The sequence below is a fragment of the Trachinotus anak genome, unplaced genomic scaffold (assembly GCF_046630095.1).
Source record: "Trachinotus anak isolate AG129_WGS33_773 ecotype Australia unplaced genomic scaffold, CSIRO_AGI_Tana_v1 ptg000014l, whole genome shotgun sequence".
Classification (NCBI taxonomy): Eukaryota; Metazoa; Chordata; class Actinopteri; order Carangiformes; family Carangidae; genus Trachinotus; species Trachinotus anak.
Window position 1 is genome coordinate 10322777 of NW_027273865.1, and position 25207 is coordinate 10347983.

Genomic DNA, 25207 nt, shown 5'->3' on the forward strand with positions numbered 1-25207 from the left:
GTTCTCGCTCACAGCTCATTTTCACATATGTCAACACAGCGCTGACGCTCTGAACCTCCTTCTTCCTCCCTCTGCGCAGGCCAACTATTGATCCCACGAAAGGAAGTCACTCTGTCAGGTGCACGTCCAGATGGGTCATTCAGTCAAGTCTCTCTGGATGAAGGAGCGCTTGTTTTCTAAACTCTCTCAGTTCACCAGCCATCAAAATTGATTGTGGTGATAGACACCTCACTTGGCAACTGGTGATTGTTTGTGTCATTGATTAATCTGCCAATGGCTTTCTCAAATAATTGATTAATCATTGATCAGAAAATTAATAACAAAGAATAACACACATCAATTTCCCAAAGTTGACATGTTTGTTTCGTAGAGCCAACAGTCCAAAACCAAATGATGCTGAGTTTACAATCACAGACGAAGAAAAGCATGACGCTTGTTCACAACTGAGGGCCTAGAATCAATAAATTTAGGTAATTTATGTTTAATTATGATGATTATTAAAATCGCACACATCCTTTCAACTATGCATGCAACAATAAAACACGAACACCTCAAACAACTAAATCTGAATCATATTGTGATACATGTGCATGTTTGAGAAATTCATGTCCCATCCAAAAAACAGTCAAATACATACAACTCCTGATCACTCATGGCCCCTCAGGAACACCTCTGCTTATTTAAAGAAGCTGTTGCAGAAAGTAAATAAATAGAAATAAAAATCAAGTGTCATACTGTTTAGCTCAAAAAAAAAAAAAAAGAATTTCCTTTTCACTCAAAGGATTTATTCTTACAAGGAAAGCGTGACATCTCTGTTTGTTGCCAGTTACTCTTTTATATTTCCTCCTTTGCTCCCCCTCTGCTCTTTTATGCGCTAATTGAAAAATCTTGTCATTTATCTCATTGTTGCTCCCAGCAACAGAAGCAGGTTGAAGAATTCACGCTAGACGAACAATGCAGCTGAGGCGTTGTGAAACAAAGGAGACGATTTGACGTCAGCACCTCGCCTCGCTGAACAAAGAAATTGCATCCGCAAAGCTGAGAAGTGGACAACTGCAGGAGGCACAGCTCAGAGCTGGCTCACAATCAGCCATAGGAGGGCATGTGTAGGCCGGGGGCGGTTTCTGTATTGTTTTGGATTTTATCTGCGTGTACTCTTCACAGATTCAGACTGATAAGGAAAAAACAGGAGCCACAGCATATCTGAGGTGTGATCATAGCAGCTTGTAAGAAGAGCAGCGAGCGCTAATTGTTTATTTTTTGTGAATTAGTGCATGTCTGTGTGTGTCCACTGTCTGCCAACTGCGCCCTCTGTCTCCTGCACACACACACACACACACACACACACACACCTAAAAAGCCCTCACCTTCCCTCCCAGTTACCATGGACACAAAAGCACAGGACCTAAAATTGTCACTGCTAGTGATGTGCACACTTCACAGACCCGAATCAGCTCAGTGACAAATCAGGAAAAGGAGCTTTTCCCTTCTCAGCTCAGTGGAAATGCAAATAAGCCGGAAGCAGAAATTCAGGTTATATAATTCTGCTTTTCTTTCTGATACCTCAGAGGAAAGTGAGGCGTGAGTTGGAGCACTCTTTGAAGGTAAGCAGCATCTAGGAAGAAAGTTAGGACGAGGCTGAGAGGATAAAAGTTTTCAGCTTTTCTGCTTGAGAGGAAGACAAGTGACTAATAACACATCAGACTCATGGCTGTGCTTCCTGCACTCCGCTGTGATAACGGTGAATCACAGCCGGGCAGGTCACAGACTTTGACAAGGGAAAATCCAAATCATCCTATCCTATCTTTATTCTGCACCGTCTGCAGTTCGACGTGACCTCGGACACTCTCCAGCAAAGTTCATGTGATGCAAAACCCAATGTCCTTATCAGCTTCTCAGCATTTAAAACAATCTATCAACGAGGCTGAGTCACTATGTGGACCCATAAAAACTACTCCCGTGGTTTTACTCTTAATGATCCAGGATTGGACTCCTCCACCTCTCAGTAATTAATGGCTGTGTCACTGAGGGCATTGTACATTTTTCCAAAGGTGTTCCTGTGGGATCAGACAAAAATAACTCCCTCACACAGCAAAGCTGATAATGGTTTACCCACACCTGTTATCTCGCGCACACATAGCAGGTCAGCTCGAGAGGTGTGTGTATGGAGTGGAGTGCTCGTCTGTGAAGGACAGGGAAGAAAAGGCAGCTGCTTCTTTCTGGTGTTACCAGCAATTTGATGTAGAGTTTTGCACTTTCAAAAAACCTTTTTCAGCAAATTAAAACAAGTAAATCGTAGGCACGATGGCAGATTACTGTGGTTCGCTTCCTTTTCCTGTGCACAGGGTGAACAGGTGCAGGTTAATTAAAAGCTTTGTTGTCCATAAGATGTTACTGGTCGCAGGGATTATCTGCACTGTCCACCTGGTGCTGCTGGTCAGAGAGTAAAGGGAGAGAAGATGCAGAATTACATTATTGTGGTCTGTATTTGTTGAGTTTCAGTCCGGCTGATGCTTATGGTCTCAAATTAGGGTCAGTAAGGTTTTCAGCTTGTTACGTGATCTCAAATAGCTCTACAAATAATTCTACAAATAAAAGTTTGTAGTTGTAAATCAACCTTTGTAAACCTGTAAAATAAATCTGCCTTAGAAATTCAAGTTTGTGCACGGTCCTTAAACCCGAACCTGATGACAGTCTGATCACAAAGCAGTGTTGTTTTCCCCTCTCTTTTCATTTACAGCTCACATTTTCTCTGTACGTTTTCAAAGACGTGACAGTCCCTCTGCAATGATTCATTTTAATAGAGGGGTGGTGGATCTTTGTTGTTTTTGATTCAGATTGAGATCTACGGAGGAAAAGGGGCCTTGGAGAAACAGTCTTCTTTATCTGCTATGGCTTTTGGCATTGAAAGTAGACTACATAAAGAAATGAACTGAAGCACTCTGCTTACCAATTGCATAAAATGTGATTTATGATAAGGGCATGCAAGGCTGCAGCTCGTGGTTCCCCTCTCCTGGTACCATGAGTCTATAGGTGCTAAATTGTGAAACTTTACCTCAAAGTGGCCTCTGATTGATGTCTTAGCTGTGGTGGCCAAGTGCGAAGTAAATTCTCATTAAAGAGAAACTGTCCCTCTTGGCTTCTGGGCTGCATGAAACAGATCTTGGCGGTTTCGAAAGTCATAAAACAAACCCCATGGAGAGCAAAAGGAGGCCGTTACAAAGGAATAATGTGCCGTTAGATCCAGCTAACAAGCCATTGGCATATTCCTCTTCATTCTTCCACGGGAGCTAAGACTGTCTTGACAAAAAAGGCACCTTGACACTGAATTCACACTGAAATCCACACCACTTAATTTAGGCAACGGCTTGTGAATTATCCTACTATGGGATGACCTCATGCATGGCGTCCTAATTGGTTAAAGGAGCATGAAACCTCCGGATGTAAAATCCTTTTTAAAATTTTAATGACTTTTTAACACAAACGCCTTGTGGGATTTTGTGTCAGGGTAGATTTTTTTTTAATCTTTATTACTGTGAGGGGGATAGTAGAAATACTCCATTAAAGCTCGATCCAGTCATGACTGATGGAGGTTACATATTTCAGGATTGTACCTTCACTCTGGACGCTTTAACACACATTTTCTCTTATTTATGTAAAGGACTTTTTTCTCAACTACAGTAGTATAATAACTCATCAAAGAAGTATGTTAAAATAGACATAATAATAATTATTATCATAACTTATTGAGCACTTTTCTTAACAAAGTTACAAAGTGTTTCACAGAAAAATGAAACCAGATAAAAGACAAAGGCCAAAGAGCCTGAGCATAGAAGAAGTGAAGACAAGGTCAGAGCCAGGCTAGCTGGTTTTCTTATTTCCAGTCATTGTGATAAGCTAAGCTAACTGCTAGCACACTAACTGTGAGCAGAAAGCCAATGAAGTTGTTTCCCAAAATGTCAAGCGATTGCTTCATTTTAATAAACATCATGCAAATAAAGTATTTGATGAAGAAAACTGGTTTCTGTTTTCTGAATAACACACCTTTATTATTGGAGAATGATTGAAAATGCATAACATCCTTTTTCTCTTACTTTGATAAATGCCTTGTACAATAGCCTGAAGCGTGCTGCTGCCGCCACACTTAATCTGTATCAGTGCTGCGATTTCACGCTGTGCTTCTTGATGATTGTGACTCCAATCGCTGATTCATTAATGCTGTTTGGAGGAAAAATGAGGCGACTGTGTCTAGCACTGCTTTTCCACTGCCATATGCATACAGTTGGCAGCTCTCCTTTTAATAGGCCAGGCAATTCGTTGGCAATCTCAGAGCCCCTCCATCCAGTGCAGGCATTCAACAGGATTAGTGTGGGAGCGCCACAGCTCCTCGAAGCCAGCCACTGTCACTGCAGATCGCGCTTTTGAGCAGAAATCTGCCCTCTGAAGCTGAGCTAAAATTAGACCAGCCATCTGTGATTAAAACAGCTAAAAGTCACATGTGTCTGGAGAAATTTATAGCATGTAACGTCTTCCTTTTGGGGTCAATTGCTGAATAACAGCTGATCACTCTTGTTCTTTCGCAGCATTTGAATCACAAATGTGTGACAGTGGGTAGTAAAATGGAGATTGGGGTGTTTCACACCTACTGCAACCTTGACAGCAGCTTTTAGCACTTTTTCACAGACCAGTAGGTCTTTCTCACATGTGCGACATGTTAAAGCTCAGGACTCTCATTGATCTCCGGGCGCAGTCCTCCACCCACTGGGTCCCTCCACAAACCGCCCTTCAGCCAGATCAAACGTAAAGCATCTCCTTTCAAGCCCTACTTTCCTTTCATGTTCTCAGTGCAGGCCCTCATGCGTGTGTATACGCCTCCATCTTTTTTTTTGCTGTGCACCGCGTGGGTGAGGGTGACGGCATCATGCATGCATGAGATCAGCTCTCGGTACAATTGATGAGATAGACTTCTCTCTCTCAACCCCCGCTCCCCGCCTGCACCCAGATCAGGAGCAGTTAATGAAAGTGGATTGATTTTCCCGTACCTTCTGCATACAGCGTATAATTTGTGGGATGAAATCGATCAGGAAAACAAAAGATCCTTCAGCATCCTATTACATTTTCGTTTTTCTTTATCTGATCTGTTTGCCTAGCACCGTAGAAAACAATCTGTTGACGTTCGAAACTAAGACTGAAATCCATATCATTTCAAGCTGTTGTTTCAACAGCGAAAGTTAGAGGAACAGGTCAACAATTGACACTTATGTCTGTGTGGTAGATATATGGCCATCAGCTTAGCTTCTCTTAGCAGCTAGCCTGGCTCTGTCTGAAGCTAACACCTATAATGCTCATTAATTACCATTTTAAAGTGTAAAACAAAAAAGTTGCTTAAGGAGGGTTGTCAGCCAGACTGTTTCTTGGGGGTGCTGGTGGGCACATTTTGTTACCTTTGGGCAGAGTGTTTCCAGTCTTAATGCTAAGTTAAGTTAAGTAGCTTCATATTTATCAGACATATATGGGAGTGAACAACTTCAGCACAAAATGTTGAACTATTCCTCTAAACTCATAATATTACAGGTGCGCTTACGGATAAGATCCTATATGAGCGCATTCATAACTTTAGTAGAAGACATAAAAGACCTGAAACATAGCTAGCACTTTGGGAAATACACTTTCTTGCCAAGAGTAAGTTGAGATGACATTACTTTCATATCTGTCCGTCCTTATCAGTCAAACTATACCTTTAAGCTTATATTAGCACAGGTGCAAGTCAGGATGAGGTCGTAAAGAACTATGATACTTAAAAACTCATAAAGTCAACAGAAACAAACTAAGAGGAACTTGATTTCACGTTTTAACCTTCTCCTCTCTGATAAAGCGTCCATGTCAAAGCCCGATCACACTGATGGAAGGAGACGGATGGAGGAGTGCGAGGGGATTATAAATACTTGTAAGCGCCGTCTCCCCTCCTCACACACTTAAGGATGGATTAGGGCATCTCGCAGGCTTGTGTGCAGCCTGCAGATGGCTGCTCCTCCTCCCTGTGACCCTCCCTTCATCTTTTCATCCGTCCTTCCTTCCTCTTCCCTTCCTCTCGCTCTGTTTTTGTAGCCAGCTTGTCCTCTGGCAGGTGGCTCTTTTCTTTACAGTTTGCTATCATGGCAGTGAGTCTAAGCTGCACCTCTGGCAATTTGATGAGTCATGGTCTAATTGCTCACAAATTCAAACTGACTGTCTGTTTTTGCCTCACCAGCTTCTCAGAGCGACTTGAATAAGCACACAAGCAAATATTTCTGTCCAGGAAATGTAGGTCTGTTTCAGGAAAGAGCAATAACATTAAGGTGTAACAATGCTGCTCTACCAAGACTTTATGTATAGAGGTTATATTATATATATATATATATATATATATATATATATATATATATATATATATATATATATAAAACACCAGTAACAGTAGTAGATCATATTGTAGTTTTGGGGTCTATGTGCACGTAAATGCATATTTTCTAGTATTTTGCATAATGTTCATATTTCCTAAAGCAGCACAGAGTATATTTCACTTACAACTGCAGTCCAGTCGGTTTTGACATTTCTATGCAATGTCTTTTGCGCAAGTAACCAAAAGTATATTAAAGAGATATAATCATCTTATAGATAGACCTTTTAAGACCCTTTTCACTGTCATACTGGTTCAAAGAATGAAAGATATGGCTATTTATCTATCTACTTCCCAGCTGTATATAATAATAATTCTTAGTAATATAATGAATCAATTAACATGACCTGGAGCCAGATAAGGGGCAGAAGACTGATGGGACACTTATGAGCCAATGAGCTAGCTTGCTTTAATAATGACTCTGCAAAGGCAATTAAAAAGCTTCCTGCAGAACAATTCACCGTCATACTGGTCAAAGTTACACTTAATACATGTATAATGCCTCCCGACAGCCTGCAACCACATACAAAAAAGTTATAATTATTGTTACTGTCTACAGCAGGCAAGACAAAATATTCAAGACTTTTGTAAATGGAATTTAAGTTTATTTAATATCTTCTTGGGACACTTTGTTAGGGAACTGAATTCATAGCTTTTGAAGACTTTTCAAGACCAGCAGATAACCTGTCTCCAGAAATTATTTGGTTATTGTTGGGTCAAAATATAAATGAGCTCAATCAGGGTCCTTAAGAAACATACATTCAGCACACAGTAATATTACTCTTTATCTGCAGGCTGCTCTCCTGGGAAGCTGACATTTAGGGAAAACAAACTGAGATTTAGTTAACCTTTGGACGCTTTATAGCTGTGTGAACTCACTCGCAGATGGCTTGTGCTCACAAATGTCAGCATGTTGAGGTGAACTGCAGGGAGAAATGAATATCATTACATAAGTGATGACGGCATGAGCAGGGATGGCCTCAGGTGTCCTGACAGTCAGGATCCGCGGTGTTTGTGGAGTAGTAAAATTATCTCTGCGTAGGAATAAAAGAGCGGAAATGAAATCCCAGTAGTATCAAAATCCTTTTTCTTTTGTTCAGGTTTTGTAGGGAGAGTCGGCATAGCTCGTAGTAAAACCATCCTTTTTAATGCTTTTCTATCTTGGTCCACATTTTGTCCCAGTGAGTGTTACATGGGGTGCTGCAGATGAAGCCAGGGAAAGAGGCCAGACATCCACCCACCCACACACACACTCTCTAGTAGTAGTGCCTTTCTTCCACTTGCATCATTTTTTTCCTGCTTTGGCAAAGCAACATAATAAAAAATAGTATTTTTCTGCATAAGGAAACATAAAATAGAGACTTTAAACTACACCTAAAAGTTTAGCTCTGCTTGATTTATATGAAATTGGAAGCGGTTTAATTTTCCGCCTGTCTTTTTAGGTTGTCTGACATTGAGTCAGATGTAATTTATTTCTGTCTGGTTGATGCCCATGACCTGCAAACTGTCAGCCATTGTTACTTCATATGAAGCAGCTGCCAGTGGCTGTTAGTGACCAGCAAAGGAAGTCAGATGGGATTTTACAGGTGTCATATTCTGGACGGGTGTGAACCACAGGCTTAAACAAACCAGCTCCTAAAATCAATCAAAAACCATACTCCTAAAAATATTTTTAAGTGAATAAAGCCTTGTTCTCACCAGACTAGAATTAACATTTGATTTAGAAAAGTATCCCTGCCTTCTTTGCTTTTTAGAGCATTCATATGATAAAGAAACTATTGAACTTAAATGTATGGACTTTCTTATGGCTGCTTTGTCGAATGGGCAGCTCCATTAGCAACTTGTGATAAAAAGCCCTCAAATTACTGAAATACTAAATCACACTGGACTAATATTCATCAGATAAGCCCTGTGTGTGGTGAAATATGGTCAGTAATTAATGACAAAATTTGTACTTTACACAGTAAAGACAGAGCAGATTGGAACATGATTAAGCACACAGATAGGCCTCCATAAAGTCTATAAAATTACAAGAGGATGGCGAGTTATACTAGTCCCACTCTTTTCAGTCTTTCATCCTAAGGATTAAAGTATCCACTGCTTAACTGGATGAAAGGCTTTGCAAGGTGCTGGAAGGACAATAAGAAGCAATACAAAAGCAAGTATCTTATCCAGTGAGACTTTGTATCTTTAACTTGCTTTGTTTAGCGGGAAAGTAGTGGTTCAGGTTTTTGTGAATCGATCTGTGATTGTAATAGCAACCACTTCCAACACTCGATTACTTTAAAGGTATAAAACTCTTCAGCTCATCTAGAAGTAGTTGCCTGTTATATTGCAGGTTTTGTTGATTTTAGTGTCCGATGTTGGAAAATGTTGAGCTCAGTGTCAAACAAACTCTTCTGAACTCATTTAGTCTGATCAAGTACATTGCTTTAGTGTGTACGTAGCTAGATTGGCTTGTTCTTGGACATTAGCACTATTAGAGGTAGCAGAGGAGAATGTCACCACAAACGACAGAGGGCTCGTAGGCAATATAATCTCTAACAAACCACAGGTATGGACAGCTTATCTTGTAGGTATTAAATCCCACACAAGGAGCTGTCACAGCATCTCTCTGTGCTAATGTCCCACACAGGAAGCCTGTGAAGGAGCACTCGATCCACCTGTGGGCTGGTGTGTCATCACACTCTGTGAAAGTAAGACCTGCTCCTCCCTTTTTCAGACAAATGAGAGGGCTGCAGAAAGCTCGCCTGAAAGCCCGATCAGCCGTGAGCGAAGGGAGCTCTGCGCTCATGGTGTATCGGGTTTCAGAGGTGGAAACACCACCCAGCTTCAGCGCCATCACTCGACCTCATTTATGGGGCGTCTGTAGTCAGCGCTGACTGCTCATGTGAGGGCGTTAATCCAGCCAGTCATGAGAAGGAGAGGGAGAGCTTCTGCAGGCCAAACACCTTCTGCTGCTTTATTGTCCTGCTTTAGGATGGTTTGTCAGTCGGATGAAAATTTGCTTAGTTGGATGAAAGAAGTAGCACCATCTATTGGGTCCTGCAGCAAAGGTTTTTTTTGCAGTATGCAAAGAGATGTCTATATACAAACCAAATATATTTGTGCTTTTTTCCCTATTGTCCAAAAATGCAGAGCACAACAGAAGGGCCTCCATTTCTCTTGTGCACTGCTGCTTGTAAGTAGCTATTTTCATTTGGAAGGAATTAAGAGAAATTGTGGGTTGTGGTCAGACAGCTCCAGAGACAGCTTGGAAACATGAAAATAAACTATTAAATCTTTGGAAAAACATTTAACTCTCTCTTTGTGAAGTTTCCATAATTAAAGTGGCAGTAGCTGTCCAAAGTCACACATAATATATAATTTTAGTGTCAGAACAAAGCAGCTAAACAGGATTATTCAGACAGAATTTATATTGCACTTTATATAGTGTTGGGATATAGTGTCAAACTGCATGGGACACAGTCTGGTTTCAAAACATAGAAACATAGTAGAGCAAGAGTGGATGTGTCCAAAGGTAACAAAATCCACCTACCACCGCGTCTAAAGCTCAGTAATTAACATCTTATCACCTGCATGTCTGGGAGTGTATTGATCAAATGGTCAAATGTAGAGCTGCAACTAACAGTTGTTTTCATGATAGATTAATCTGTTGATCATTTTCTCAGTTCACTGGTTAATCATTTGTTCTGTAAAGCATCAGAAAACAGCAGAAACTCCCGTGAATGTTGGTGAAAGTTTTTCTAGAGGTCAAGGTAACATCAGCAAATGTCTTGCATTTTTCCGAGCAACAGTTTGAAACTCAAAAATATTCTATAATCTAAACTGGAGCTGTCAAAAGTTTGATATTTTTGGTTGAAAAATGACCTAAACAATTAACATTCTGAAGATTTGACTAATGGATCAGCTAATTCTTGCCGCTGGACTCAAATGAGATATCTTGGAATAAGTAGGACATCACAGACTGATACATGGAAGAATATCATTCACACACTATAATGTCTTTATAATCATTACTGTTCAAAATGGTAGGCTCAGAAGAAGGAAGTCATGACTGCACACAGTCTTAAACACATAAACCCCAAACCAGATGGATTTGGGGGATTATAGGAACTCTATCTGAGATAAAACAAAATTCCTGTTTTCTCTCTACTTCCTGAGAGGAGACACAGGGAGTTTGGCTTCAGCTGTGAGACCTAAAGCCTGCACAGAGGGCACTGGAGGAATTTAAGGGTTTGTTTGTGTATATAAAAGTTAATCCTGGTTATAACTTGAAAAGACAAAAGGGTTTAGCATGAGGATGAACATAAAAGCTGGTAGTGAGCTCCAGCCGGAGACGAGCGGGGAGTTCACTCAAGGCTTCTGTTTCTATCAGAGTCAATATGCAAACACCTGGTGGGTCTGGTTAGAGTGTTAATGTGCCACAGTCTTGTACTCTCCAAAGCCCTCATGCTTTTGATTTAGTTTGTTTAGTGTGTCTCCACTGTCCTGCTCGCTGCATTTGCAAACATGGGGAGGTTTGTTTAGGAGTCTCTTTCAAGGTTACTCAGTGGTCCTGCTTTGTGAGGAAACTGGCCTGTCACCAACATGTCCTCACTGTGTGGCCTGCAGCCTGGTCGCTGTCGCTTGAAAAACACCCCTCCGCTCTGCACCGGTGAGATTAAACCTGAGGGATTTGTACTTCTCACCGTCTGCCTGTCAGGAGCCGTGCACAGAGTGACGAAGCATGTTGTGACGGCTGTCCTCGTGGTATCAGCTGGATGAATGGATGGCTGTTTAATCTGCGCCTGAAAAGAAGATTTGAGGACAGGGAGGAGAGGGGGCAATTAGAGGGCAGAGAGATTTAGGGTCCAAGGCAATGATGACTAGTGGGTGCATTTCACCTGCAGAGGGACAAATGTGTTTTCTACAAGTTAAAGTGATAATGTTTGTACCTCTGTCTGGCAGTGCATTTGAGCTGATTTAAACATGATCATCTCTGCAGCAGAGCAGCTGTAGAGCCTCCTCTGCTCTCATGGTATGACAGGACACAAGGAGGCAATGAAATTTTAATGAGGTGATTGTACTATACTGTACACTGTCCAGTCTTAAACTGCTCCCCTGTGACAACCCAACACTGAAACACTTTATTTATCGACCTGTCACCCTGGATGATCATTGACTAGATTGTGAACTGTGGCAAGAAATCTGTGGTAAACAAACATTTGTGAGAAAACCTGTTTTCAAAGAGGCCGAATGTGTGTGAGGTGCAAGTTCCCACTTGCATAGTTGTACATAAAGGAGTTTTCCCTTTGGGCTTTGTGTAACAGTTTTGTTTATCCTTTACCAACTGTATTCAGGCAGCACTTCACCTACTGATTAAGCTGTCTGTTGTTTTTATGAATAATCTATGCTGCTCGAAATTTCCCACAGCTCAAGATTACGTCTTACATCCGCTTTTTTGTCCCCAAACACAAAGATAGTCAGTTATTATTCATGGAAAACTCAGTCAATTTTCAGTATTGTCTCTTGTGTTTAGCTAATGTATTGATTAGCATCAATTTTGATAATCAAACATTTAATCAAGTGACAACACTCTACAGCCATGCTAGACGGTCAGCGAGGGTGTGCTTGAAGCTAGATGTATTTATTGGGAAAAAACAAGCAATAGATTAATCTATCATTTATATTTGTGATATTCAGTTATTTTACACCATGTTGCACTCTTGTCTTTTCTTGAAAGTGATCACTAGTCAGAGAAAATGTTAGCTGGTGAAGATGGACAGAATTGGACTGGATCTGTGTTGTATCGGTCCTACCTTTCACTGCTAATGCGCTGTCACAAAGCGGCAGCGAGATCGACTCATGAGAGGCCAAGAGAGTGGAGCAGTATTATCGGCAGTGGGGCCGAACACATGACTGTGTGGCTGCAGGAGCTTCTCTGCGACCACGGAAAGAATTATCCTGACAGTCTGTGACTAGGCTCTTTTCGCCTGTCTGGCTCTCTGTGCGTCAGATATGGGGCCCGAGCTGGACATGGGCCTCTGGCTGTCCCCTTTCCAGAGCTGGGAGCCTGTCGCTTCCCATCTCCTCTCACTGTTGCAGGCAGTGCCCTGTATACTTTTCCTCCACAGCAAGAAATGATTCCTCTGTGATGGCGATGAGCGCTGTAAATGATTTCACACTACATATGAGATGCTGACTGGGCTCTCTGAGCCTCTAATCGATTGAACCTCTTTTACAGCCCGTTGTGGCTTGTTAATTGGTATCCAGCTCCCTGCTGACACAGTGACCCTAATGGAGGAGAATTACCGCTGTCTCGTCATGCATTAACCTCCCTCCTCCACCCCCCTTTTATCAACCCTTCCTCCCTCTCAGGCCTAACCTCTGCTCCCATCCCCCCCTTCAGCATACTCCACGGTTTCTCAGCAGCTGGGTGGACGGAGTGCAGTGCACATGCACTGCCGCCCTGTCACATGTCCCTGTGCCTCTGGGAGCCGCGGTCAGGTGACACTGCAGCCAACCAGATGAAAGCACCAAGAGGCAAACACTTCTGTTTGTATACTGTTGTCCCTCGATTAGTGTAAACATAATTCAGACATGGTCTGGGTTATCAGAAGCTTTGCACAGGAGGTCAGATCAAGCTTCAGTGTTTGTGACTTTTTAAGATATTTCTGTGTATCTTTGTATGTGTAATGGCATTTATCTATCTATGTCTATCTATTGGTTTTAGACTGTCTGACGAAACAAGGCATTCACAATGTGTCACTGTAGGATTTTGGAAACCACTTGCAGGCATTTTTCTCTTTACCCTTTTGACATTTCATTGACCAAACAGTTGTTTAATTGAGAAAATAATAATGTCAATAGATAGATAGTGTTGTGGGTGTGTGTTTTTATTTCTTCCAAAGGTGCCAAAAAACTCATTGGCTGTCAAACCCAGATTTATTTACAATCGCATAAAATAGCAACAGCCGGATCTCAGGAGATAAGGCACCGACTGCCTTTGCTGTTTTGTTTTTTTTTTGTTTTTTTAAAGTAACCTTTGTGTGTCTAGATGTCTTTGCTGTGCAGCCGCAAGCATAGATTCTGTGTAGCAGCTCACCCCTCATGGCTGCTGCCTCCATTATTTACAAGTGTGAATATTTCATGATGACATCAGGGTAGGGACTTTGGGAGAGAGGGCTGCCCTAATGAGCCATGGAGCTCGCTCATTTGGCCCTAAAACAGGCCACTAAGGGCTCCTCTGTGGCGCCACAAAAACTGCACGGGGGTCTGTAGTAAAACAAGAGTTTGGGTTTTATTTTGGGTTAAACTGCTGCAGGAGAGATGTAAGGAAAAGACTAAAAACTTGTCTCACTCATGCACCAGCAGATCAGCAAATCTTCAGTTTTTCCTGAGGAAGAGCCTCGAGCATGAAGGCCAGGTTTACATTGCTTTATTCGCAGAAAAACAGAAGCCTGTTGAAACTAGCACACTGTTGTCTAGACTGTGAAACAAGGGCAAAAAATGAAACAGCAAGCAGTGAGAGAAACAGTAAAAGTAGCTGTGGCGTCCACAATCATGCCTTTATGTATTAAACATGAACAGATGAGGCGCCTACTTGTAGTTTTTTCCGCTGTAGTAATAATAGTCTGTGCAGACGAGTCCTCTTAGGGGGAGAAGATGAAAGAGCTAATGTCATTAAAGCTAGTGGCTCAAAGATCTGACTTTTATGTGCAGTGTGTTTGTACATCAGACAGTGTGATGAGTCAGAGAACTTCTCAGATTAAGAGCGTGTTTGAAGAGACAGAATAAAACTAAGGGCAGAGCAGCACTGCTCTCAGAGCCTTTTAGCTCTAGTTGTTCCAAGTCAGGGTCAGAGTTAGTAATCTAACTGAGCGCTGAATGTGATTTAAAAAAACGACGATTGTCCTTGTAGAGAGGCTTTTATATCGCTTTTGTTGGCAGTCAGCTTTTATTCTGAGCGATTCCAATAATAACAAACTTTTTCTGCTGTTTTGTTGCAGTGAGGGCGTCTTCAAGTGTCCAGAGGATCAGCTGCCGTTGGACTATGCTAAGGTAAGATCACACACTCTGCACACACAATTTAACTTGAGTTAAAAGAATTCTTTTATTTATTATCAGGTAATAATAACTCCATGCTTAACAGCAACAGCACTTTTCCTAACATTAAAACAAAAGAGTAAAACATGATAAATAATAAGAGATCTACGGCCATGCTAGTGGCTCCATGAGGCACAGCTGTGCTTTGAGCTAAATGCTAATGTCATTGCTGAAGTCACAGGAGTGTCATTAGTTTTGCAGGTATTTATCATGAATCAGAGTATTGGACAAATTCGAATGTTGACCTTAGTATGGTGCTAAATTAAAGGACAAAGACAGATGTGGTGCTGGGGAATAAGTCAGTGATCACCAAAGTCAGTAGGTCCATCCTCTGGGGACCATGAACATTCATACAAAATGTCCTGAAAGTCCATCCAGTAAATGTTGGGATACTTCAGTCTGGACCAAAGTGGTGGACCAAGTGATGGACAGACTGATAATGCCATCCCTACAGTGCATCTAAAAAGCTAAAATAATTACAATATCAGAACAATTCAAAAGTAGAAACCAAAATATAGCTGTAAAACAAACAATAAAACCAAAATAGGAAAAATAAAGAAGAAAAGGAGAAATGGCTTTCCAATAAAAGTGATTTAAAACTTGTTACAGGTGCTGTAAAATGTAAATAAACTTGTATTGACTGGTCCAGCCTAGAAAACATGCAAATCAGAGAGGGGCAGCTCAGAGAGCCACATAAAGATAATCCTGTGACATTAGTTCCTGATACAATTGGGATCTGAGATGCAAATTGTCAGACTTTAAGAGAAAAACAATTTTAGGTGGCTTTGACTTTCATTTCATTTCATTACAGCGGGAGAGCAGCCTGGTTGGTTGATCGGATAGAAATATGGAGGACATTTTATTAAAACCACTGTGTTTTTCGCTGCCAAATAAATCTCTCTGTGTCCAGAGAAAGAAAGCTATATCCAAATTTCACCTGAACTCTTCTTCTCCTTGTTTTTTAAAAGGCATTTAATCAGATTGTGCCTTGGATGGAGAGGGGGTATAATGACTAACTGTATTCAGAGTCAGAGGATGTCTCTCACACGTGATATCCTCCTGAGCTATGCACGAGAGACTTTAAAACCAATCAACAGACAGTAAAATTATTGTCTCTTTTTCTGTGCAGCTTTTGGCACTGATTGAAAGTAGGCCGCTGCAAGTAATTCTCCCGTGCAGTTTGTTAGCTTTAGCCCGAATCAGCCATTGAGCCGTTAACCCAGAGCTGCAGCAGGATCAGCGGGGCAGCAGCGCAGTTCTGCATGCTGCGCTGCGAGCGATAAAGGCGCCTGTAATAGCAGGGACTCTCCACGGGAAGGATGTGCTCATGGCACACCTGTCAGACGTTGTTATTTACCAAGGCCCTCACAGGCTCCCAGTCGCCTGCAAATTACCCCTCGCTGGTGGTCCTCTGTCAGGGTTATTGTGATGCTTGCTGCACACTGTCCTCTGAAGAAAAAAAAAAAAAAAACATGCAAAAATACAACCTTGCTCCAACAGAACAAGAGTGTTGCAGTCATTAAAGGATTGTCCTGCTGCTGCTGCTGCTGCTGCTGCTGTAGTAGTAGCAGTAATAGTAGTTGTGTGGGACTAACAAAGGCTAAAGCAGACAGAATAAACCCCTAAGTTAGAGCTCCAAACAGCTTAACCCCACTGATCTGGCTGCGACTAAGTTATTAAAGGGTCATTATTGCCGTGTCCCTGCAGATTCCAAGAGTGGAACAATGAGAGAGTGTTTCAGTTTGCTTTTAGAGGATTTTCTTCCCTCTGTTTCTCCTCAAAGAATGTGATAATGGCAGCGAGACACCGTCTGGTCCCACTGTATAAGTGGCACGCAGCAGAAGTCAAGCATGTGTTTTAATGTTAGATATATCTGTGCTTCACTAAGGGCATTAGTATTAGTATATTTTTATGCCTTTATGTACACTGGCAGAGGCATCTGTCTCCTGACGCAGCTTCAAAGAATGAGAAGTGGAAGTGTTTAATTGTAGATGATTGTCCCAATGAACATTTAATTTGATGGCGATGGCTCCCATGTTTGGCTGCAGAGGCACGTGAGCACAGGCAGGCTGGTACTGAGCTGTCGTTTGTTTAGAGGGCTGTTGTGACATTTTGAGGAAGTGGCTTTTCTTGTTTGACCAGTGCTCTGCTCGCGTGACAGCGATGGGGGATGGAGACGCCGAGCAGAGCTGTAAATCCACAGGACAGCGGACTGCAGGGGAGGATTTGGGGTGTTTGGGCAGAAAACTGACTCAATCCTCATTGCTGAGAGACCAAGAAAAAAAATAATCTTTTCCTCTGCGCTCTCTCTCTTGTTCTCTCTCTCTCTCAAAGGTCCCATGAACCCATAAACTAACGCATTGTCACTGCAGTGACTGTGTCAACTCACTGTTGCGTTTTTTTAACACAGTCTCAACAGTTTGACTTTCCTATGACTGTCATTGCAAAAATGTTTTGAAGGAATAGTTTTTCAAAAACATGCTTATTTGTTTTCTTTCCAACATACACCAAATGAATACTGATCTCACCTCATGAAGTTAGCTGCAGAGGCGGAGGATGTGTTTAGCCAAGCCAGTGTAAAGGCTGAAATCTGCTGGATAAACAGCTCAGAAGTTAAAAAATGCCCCAACCAACACTTATTTACATGTTGAATCTTTTGCTTTGTACCTGTAGATGAACACAAGTGTAGGTAAAAAAATTGGAGCTATTTTGTAACATGTCCAAGGAGCCAGATACAGCTACACCAACATTTATATGACACGAGTTTTAGCTGTGGGCAGATATGATTTCTGGATTGACACTATAACATATTCAAACTGACAAAGTGATGCTCATTAAGCAAAATTAAAATAACATACATCAGGCTTTGGCTTCACAGGAAATACTGCTAGTAGGTTCTGGCCTTTAAGTTGAATTTGGTAACAATAAGAAGAATGAAGTGCATTGCCAACCAAAACCTTTAAGCCTAACTTTAGTTGGTACAGTATTTATGTGCTGCGATTCCCTGAAGTTCTGTGGTTTAGCAATGAGTTTCATGAAACTACTGATAACTAGTCTGTAAATGCTGACCACCACACCCTGGACCAAATACTGTGTCACTGTCATATGAAAACCATGTAGCTTTATATGCTCATGTCAACTTCTTTATAAGCAAATGTAAAAGCCATGTTTTCAGTGTTGCAAATTTGCATGTTTCAGCCAGTCCAGTGGGTTTTTTAATTCTTTATTTAGTGAGATGCATGTTTTTTAACAGACAGCAAGTGATTAAATGCACAGTCAAACCCATGTTCTACATGCCTGTGCTGTATGATAATGATGTGTTACAGTCTTCCTGTATGACCTGCTCCTCAACACCTTGCGGGTGCCACACTGACTTTATCCTGGTTCTGCTCCTCAGATCTACCCAGATCCAGAGCTGGAGCAGCAGATCCTGGCTCTGCCCATCCGTTGCATCCACAGTGAGGAGGGCTGCCGCTGGACCGGACAGATGAAGCAGCTGCAGGTGAGAAGCTTCGTTATGCTCTCTCACTTTCCTTTCATCTCTTTCCCCTTCACATCCTTATCCCCGCCGCCTTATCAAAAACTCTGATCTGCTGCCTCCTCCCTCCCCTCACCTCTTGCTGTTTTCTGGCAACAGCTTGGCTCAACGGCCAACATGTGGCTTTGTGTCTGCTTGAGTCTGATGACACGCCACCTCTCTGTCGTTGTGTCTCCCTCAGGGCCACTTCTCCACCTGCGCCTTCAACGTGATTCCCTGCCCCAATCGCTGCTCTGTCAAGCTGACGCGCCGCGACTTGCCCGACCACCTGCAGCACGACTGCCCCAAACGCAAGGTCAAGTGCGAGTTTTGTGGCAGCGAGTTCACCGGTGAAGCCTATGAGGTAAACACCCACTCCAGACCTGTTTTTATTTCCTTTGTTGTTTTTTCCTCTTAGAACTCAGCAGGAGATTGACGTAAAAAACCACACATCATTTCCACGCCTAAATGAAAGATGTCTTTGTGAGAGGCAGCAGGAAAGACTAATGCACACGTGTGTCAGTGCTTTCAGAGCGCCTTGGTCTATTTTGAAATAACACGTGTGTTGGCAGAAGGAAAGAAGCTTTGACTGGGTCTTTCATACTAAGCGTGTTTTCCTCAGAGTCTCCTCACTAGCACCTCAGTCATTTCCACCAACCTGCCCCTCCTCTGTTTACTCTGGCCCTCCTGGTCTCCCCTCTGCACACACTTACAGTGGCAATAATTCACCTTTGGGCTTTCACATTGGAATTACACAGTCATTCAAAACGAAAACGACACCTCAGTAAAGTTGCAACTAATTATTATTTTCATTCACTGATTAATCTGAAGATTATTTTTAGTTTTATTTAGTCTATAAAAAAATAGTAAGAAAAATGCTAATTTCAATTTAGAGCTATGAAAACTGAAGTATATAAACTGCATATGGGTAAACAGTAACACCTACCGTGGCTACAGTACTTTTGCATGTCTTGACTTTATGACCCTGCTCTAAATTGTGATCATCTTTCTTTTCTGTCCCAGAACCACCAGGGTGTGTGTCCTCAGGAGAGCGTTTACTGTGAGAACAAGTGTGGGGCGAGGATGATGCGTCGTCTGCTGTCCCAACACAGCATGGCCGAGTGTCCCAAACGCACACAACCCTGCAAGTACTGCGGCAAGGAGTTCGTCTTTGACACAATCCAGGTCAGTTTCATGCAAAAACTTAGTTGAATTTGGCATGATTCATGGTGTCTCAGTCTTGTGGCAGCTGGATGTTAGTGAGAGCTGCTGTTTTGCCATCTGGGCTTTTATGTGAGAGCACCTGCCTCTGCACACATCTGGCCAGAGGCTGAGAAGTCAGTGTCTCTATCTTCCCACACATTTTGGGCCAAGATGTAATAACTTGGTCGTTAGTTAGCAGCCCTATTTTCATTATTGATCGATCAGATTATTTCCTCAATGAATCATTTCATCTATAAAACATGAGAAAATTGCAAACATTTTCCATCATGATTTCTCAGACCCCAAGGTGACCTCTTCAGATTGCTTTATTGTTCAGCCAGTCTAAAAAGATATTCAGTCCACTATAATTTAAGAAAGGGACAGTTAGCAAATCCCTTCCCCGGAGAAGCAGGGGAAGGGATTTGCAAATGGCTCAAAGAGTTAATCAGTTATCAGATCAGTCGCTGATTAATTTTCTGTCCATCTTCTGAGTGTTTAATTACACTGATTGCACAATGACTTCCTGTGCTTTGCATGTGTTATTGACAGCATGGGTCAAATATTTTCTGTGGCTTCGGGCTACATGATTAGTTGTTTCCTATTTTTTTCTGGTCGATTTTTTTCGCTCGTTTTTAGTACCACAGGTATTTTTTTGAACTTTCAAGGACATTTTTGCCGGTGCAAACATTAATTTATGGCCCCACTGTGGAGTGTGTGTGTTCATATCACTCACGCTGTCGGTTAAGCGGTGCACACATTAACATTGTCCCCGACTCCTCTACAGAACCACCAGTACCACTGCCCTCGGTTTCCTGTCCAGTGCCCAAACCAGTGTGGTACACCCAACATCGCCCGAGAGGACCTGGCTAACCATGTGAAAGACAACTGTGGAAGTGCACTCGTCCTATGTCCCTTCAAAGATGCTGGCTGCAAACACAGGGTAAGACTGACCGGCATCATTTAACCTTAGAAGATTATTTCTGCCTCTGGAGAACCTTTCCTGTTAACACTCCTGTTGATATATGCTAATCAACTGTCAGGCCTGTTTGTCTTTGTTGTTTACATGCATTTTTCTCCTTCATATTTCCTTCACATCCTTGCTCACTGTGTCCAGAGTAATGATTTTCCTTTCTTTCCAAACATGCAGTGCTGTGCCTGTAGGGTCTATTTTAATGAGAGCAACAGTTCTGTATTCTGACTGCACATTTCTGTCTATTTTTGAAACTGACATCAATTTGTGAAAATGTGGACACGCTCGAGGAGGAGCGGCAGATCATTCTCTGTGCTTTCGGCTTGGCGCTCTGCCATGAATCACAAAGCATCTGGAAGCCTGGTGTATAACATTTACAGATGTTGAAAAGATGTCTCCTGAATAGCCGAGTGACCATTAAATACAATAATCCAAGTGTCCACATCGTCATGTTCAGAGTATGACTCAGAAACAGAAGTTGATCTATGGAGGCAATATTCAGCTGTTCACTTTTGTCAAGAGATGTAAACAAATACGAGTACATTATTCAAATATGATATTTATATTTTTTCACATCACAATGTGGCACCGACGTCACACCACTTCTTGTCAAAGAGTCGTACTTCAGGCAAATCAAAACATACATCATACAAACTGAAAACACACAAAGCAACTTTCCTTTATGTAAACCTTTCATCAATTTTCACCAGATTATTTGTGCAATGGAGGATGAAGGTGTTGCTTTGTAAAAACTTTACAGTAAAGTCTGTAGGCGCAGCACATCTGTCGCCTTGCTCACTGTGCAGCAGCTTCTACATATTCATCTCTCTGCTGTCTCTCTACAGTGCCCCAAACTGGCCATCGGTCGTCACCTGGAAGACACCACTAAATCTCACCTGACTATGATGTGTAATCTGGTGGGTCGCCAGCGGCAGGAGATCCTGGAGCTGCGGAGGGAGATGGAAGAGCTGTCTGTCAGTCATGACGGCGTCCTAATCTGGAAACTCAACGACTACTCACGCAAACTCCAGGAGGCCAAACTCCGAAGCAACCACGAGTTCTTCAGCCCGCCTTTCTACACTCACCGCTACGGCTACAAGCTACAGGTGTCGGCCTTCCTGAACGGTAACGGCAGCGGCGAAGGCTCCCACCTCTCCGTCTACATCCGCGTGCTGCCCGGAGAGTATGACAACCTGCTGGAGTGGCCCTTCTCCTACAAGGTGACTTTCTCCATCCTGGACCAGAGCGACCCGTCGCTTTCAAAACCCCAGCACATCACCGAGACCTTCAACCCCGACCCCAACTGGAAGAACTTCCAGAAGCCCTGCAGCAGCCGCAACTCGCTGGACGAGAGCACCCTGGGCTTTGGCTACCCCAAGTTCATCTCGCACGAGGAGATCAAGAAGAGGAACTACATCCGAGACAACTGCATTTTCATCAAGGCTTCTATAGAGATTCCCCAGAAGATAATGGCTTAAGATCCGACCTTTGTTTTCTTTTCATGAAGGAGAAAGATAGGTTAAAGACTGGAACTGACACTTAACCTTGAACACTTCTATACACTTACCCTTTAGATACTTTCTGCCCTTACAGCCTCTCCACCACAGAGCTTGATGCAAGTCTGTTTGGCTGTGTGAGCTGAATCGGAGGACTTGATCCATCACAGAGGAGAAAGTGTTTGGTCTGCAGAGCCATCACTCTCTGGTGTTTCTTTCTATTACTTTTTTTTAATGTTTGCTGATCTTTTATCACAGTCTACAACACAAAGCCTTGGAAATCAAACAGTGCCTAGAGAGTTTATCTTAAGTTATATTTTTGTTGTTATTTCCGCAGTACAGATGTTAAAGATTATGGAAACGATATAAAATAAGGGTGAAGGGCTTCACTAAGCCTCTGCACTTAGAGTAGAGAGAAAGTTAGAGGCTGATTAGACACGTTCTGTTTTATCTGGAGTGAGGGAGCTCAGCAGACTCATGCTCCAGCCCAACTGCCTTTTGTTTACATGCCCGTACAGTATACTCCCACTGATCCCTTAACAAACACAGAGCCCTTGGTAAGAGACAACTCGAGAGGTTTGTGTACACACAAACGAATAAATCGATGTTTTCAGGTGATGTGGTTTAAGGGAAAGATTTGACATTTCTGGTTGAGTGTTGAATGAGAAGATCGACACCACTTTTATATCTGTCTGTCGAATATGAAGCTACAGACAGCGGTCGTTTCGCTTAGCTTAGCATTAGGACTGAAAACAGGGGGAAGCAGCTAACAGAAACAGTTTTAATGATTTGGTGTTTATACAGATTCTACTAACAAGAAATGACTTATTAGCTGATGAACTTTAGAGAGGGTGGTCGGCAGATTTTATTACCTTTGGACAGAACCAAGCTAGCTGCTTCCCCCTGTTTCCAGTCTTTATGCTACGCTGAGCTAAATGACTGCAGGCCATAACTTCATAATTAAATATGATATTTGGGGAAATACACCTATTCGCTTTCTTACCAAGAGTTAGATGAGAAGATTGATAACACTCATGTCTGTACGCTTCAGGAGCGCAGCGATGTACTGAACACAGACTTCACGGTGACCCTTTGAGGCTTCGTATCTATTGTGGATAGGAGAAAAAAAAAAAGCACCTTTCGTCGGTCTTCAGATGAGCAGACAAAGAGGCCAGTTGCCACAGTACACGTGCATTTAATAGTGAAGGAAAAGCCATGTGGCCTTTTTATACAGTATGTCTTCGCATGAGGGTTTTAGGGGTGAGCAGGGCAACATAAACACATGCATGCTTCATGTGCTACCACCTGGACCACATTTTTGTACTGTAACCTGTATTCTTGAAATCCTCTCCAATTGATAGCTATTTTGTCTCTTTTTTGGACCATTTGAAAGTTGACAAATTGTCAAAAGGAAAAGTTTTTTGTTTTTTTTTTGGTTTTTATATACAGAAAATGTGAACACTGTTGGTAATGTAACCTATAAAGACAATGAACACTTGGCTGTGAAGTGTATTGTTTTACGTAGCCTGGGCATGGATGGTGCAAGGAGGCTGTTTAAAAGGTTGGTAATGACATGGTCTTTGCAAATATGTGGGTGTCTCGGGACTCACTGCACCTTTGTTGTTACCATGGTCACCGGTGTCTATCTTCAGCTCGGCATACAGTGTGACGACGAGGATGTCGCTTGGAGGCAAGCAGCGCTGCGCGATACACCTGTCTCCATCACAGCACCATCAGAGCGACGGAGGACTTTGATGATACAGTACACTTATGATGTATGTGAATACTAATGTAAAAATGCAGAAGCACATTCTGTCTTTTTATTATTATACATGGAAAAATTCCTGATTTCTTGTCATAATACCAGCTGATATTTTACAGTGATTTAAAGAAGTGAGAAGATAAAACTTTTTTTGTAAGATTCCGTATTTTTAAAAATACTTAGCTGTTTTATACAAACACTTTTCGTTGGAGAGTCGGGATTGACTTTGGGAACTTTCAGACCCTTTCGTCTCTTGGACATTTGGAGGTTTTGTTTGTCCGTGTGGTTTGAGCCTCACATATTCTGTCTGTATTATTTCCTCTTAAAAGTATTTATTTTAAGGAGCCGTCGTGTCTGTTTGCACAGATGGCACAAATGTTTTAATATGTTGACTGATGAGTGCTTGTCAATTTCTTAATTGAAATAAAATACCATATATTATAGTTGTTTTACCTGTTTACCTGTTACCTGTTTTACTTTTTTTTTAATTCTCAAAACTTCAGTAATGGCACCATTTTTGTAAAGCAGGGCCTGTATTTATCAAGCTTTTGCCATGTCGAACGTTCTTTTAAAAACATCCTTACAGTTTGTTCAGGGGTATTTTAATCTTCAAGATCATTTATAATTGTAATTTTTACAAAAATTAACTTAATGTGTAAGAAATGTTCAAGTCTCTGAAAAAATTCATTAGACGAGGTGGGCCACAGAAATCGTATGAGGAGAATGTGGTGCCACACTTACAAGTGCAGACAATGAAGATACTATTTTTTAATCTCAGTAATTCATCTTTGTCAATCAAATTTGAGTTCTGTAATTTTTGTAGCGCTTCCATCTGATGTAATTGTGAGCTTTGCGTTTTCAAAAAGTAAACAGCATGTTTTATGAGATTGAACACTCTGAACAGGGTATTGAACACTTTAAACCCAGGTATGTGCAGAATAGGTTTCTCACAAATAGAACAATCAGTGAGGCTGCACTGTGTATTACGGTATTATAAATGATAGTAAACTTAATGAACTTTAAATAACCCGTTATTTATACCTACTTACATGAAGTATTGACATATTCTATCTGATGCTATGCTTTCAAAGCCAGCATATTGGTGGTTACAAAACAGTTTTTACGGATGTAACAAATATTGCAACTACAAACATCTGTGGTTTGTTCTGACAGGTGAAAACATAAACAAAGATCACAGGACAACATGATCACCATTTAAACTGGAAGACTGACTCTATTGCAAAGCTGCAGCTGTAGCAGCCATCACAGCTCCTCAGTGAAACACCAACCGAGGCCAACAGTCCCTGTGATGTATGAAAAAAACATCTTAACAACAACAACCCGAGTAATAACTAAACAAATAAAACTGGCGCCAGGATAGGGTACACACCAGTCAGCGCTGGTAAACTCACGGACGGAGGGACAACCTGTGGTGTTTGTTCTGCCACTACCAGCTGTTACCTAAAACACCAACAACAGCCTAAATCTCAGTGTTACAAGTTCCCGCACAGTTAGAAGTGCATTGTGAATTGACCTTGTTTTTACACCTGAATCGGATCTAGACAATCACAAAGCAGCGTCCAGAGACATATGGTTCCATTACCTTCATCCTGAAAGGTGCAGTAGATTTTCAAGCCTGTGCTGTTGTCCATCTTGAAAATCTACTACACTTTTCAGGATGTGCTGCAGAGATGGTCATCGCATCAGCTTGAGACACAACAATAAGGAATTT

The 25207-nt window shown here is 41.9% G+C and overlaps 1 protein-coding gene across 1 annotated transcript in view; it reads left to right on the forward strand.

Annotated features, from left to right (window-relative positions):
• Nucleotides 1-23918, forward strand: part of traf4a (tnf receptor-associated factor 4a) — a 36395-nt gene extending 12477 nt beyond the window's left edge. The window contains exons 2-7 of the mRNA XM_071497031.1: nt 14431-14482; nt 17925-18029; nt 18247-18408; nt 19068-19229; nt 20032-20187; nt 21063-23918. Coding sequence (XP_071353132.1) covers nt 14431-14482; nt 17925-18029; nt 18247-18408; nt 19068-19229; nt 20032-20187; nt 21063-21695 — 1270 coding nt within the window. The 3' untranslated portion in view covers nt 21696-23918. The remainder of the gene's footprint in view (nt 1-14430; nt 14483-17924; nt 18030-18246; nt 18409-19067; nt 19230-20031; nt 20188-21062) is intronic.
• Nucleotides 23919-25207: the final 1289 nt, after the last annotated feature.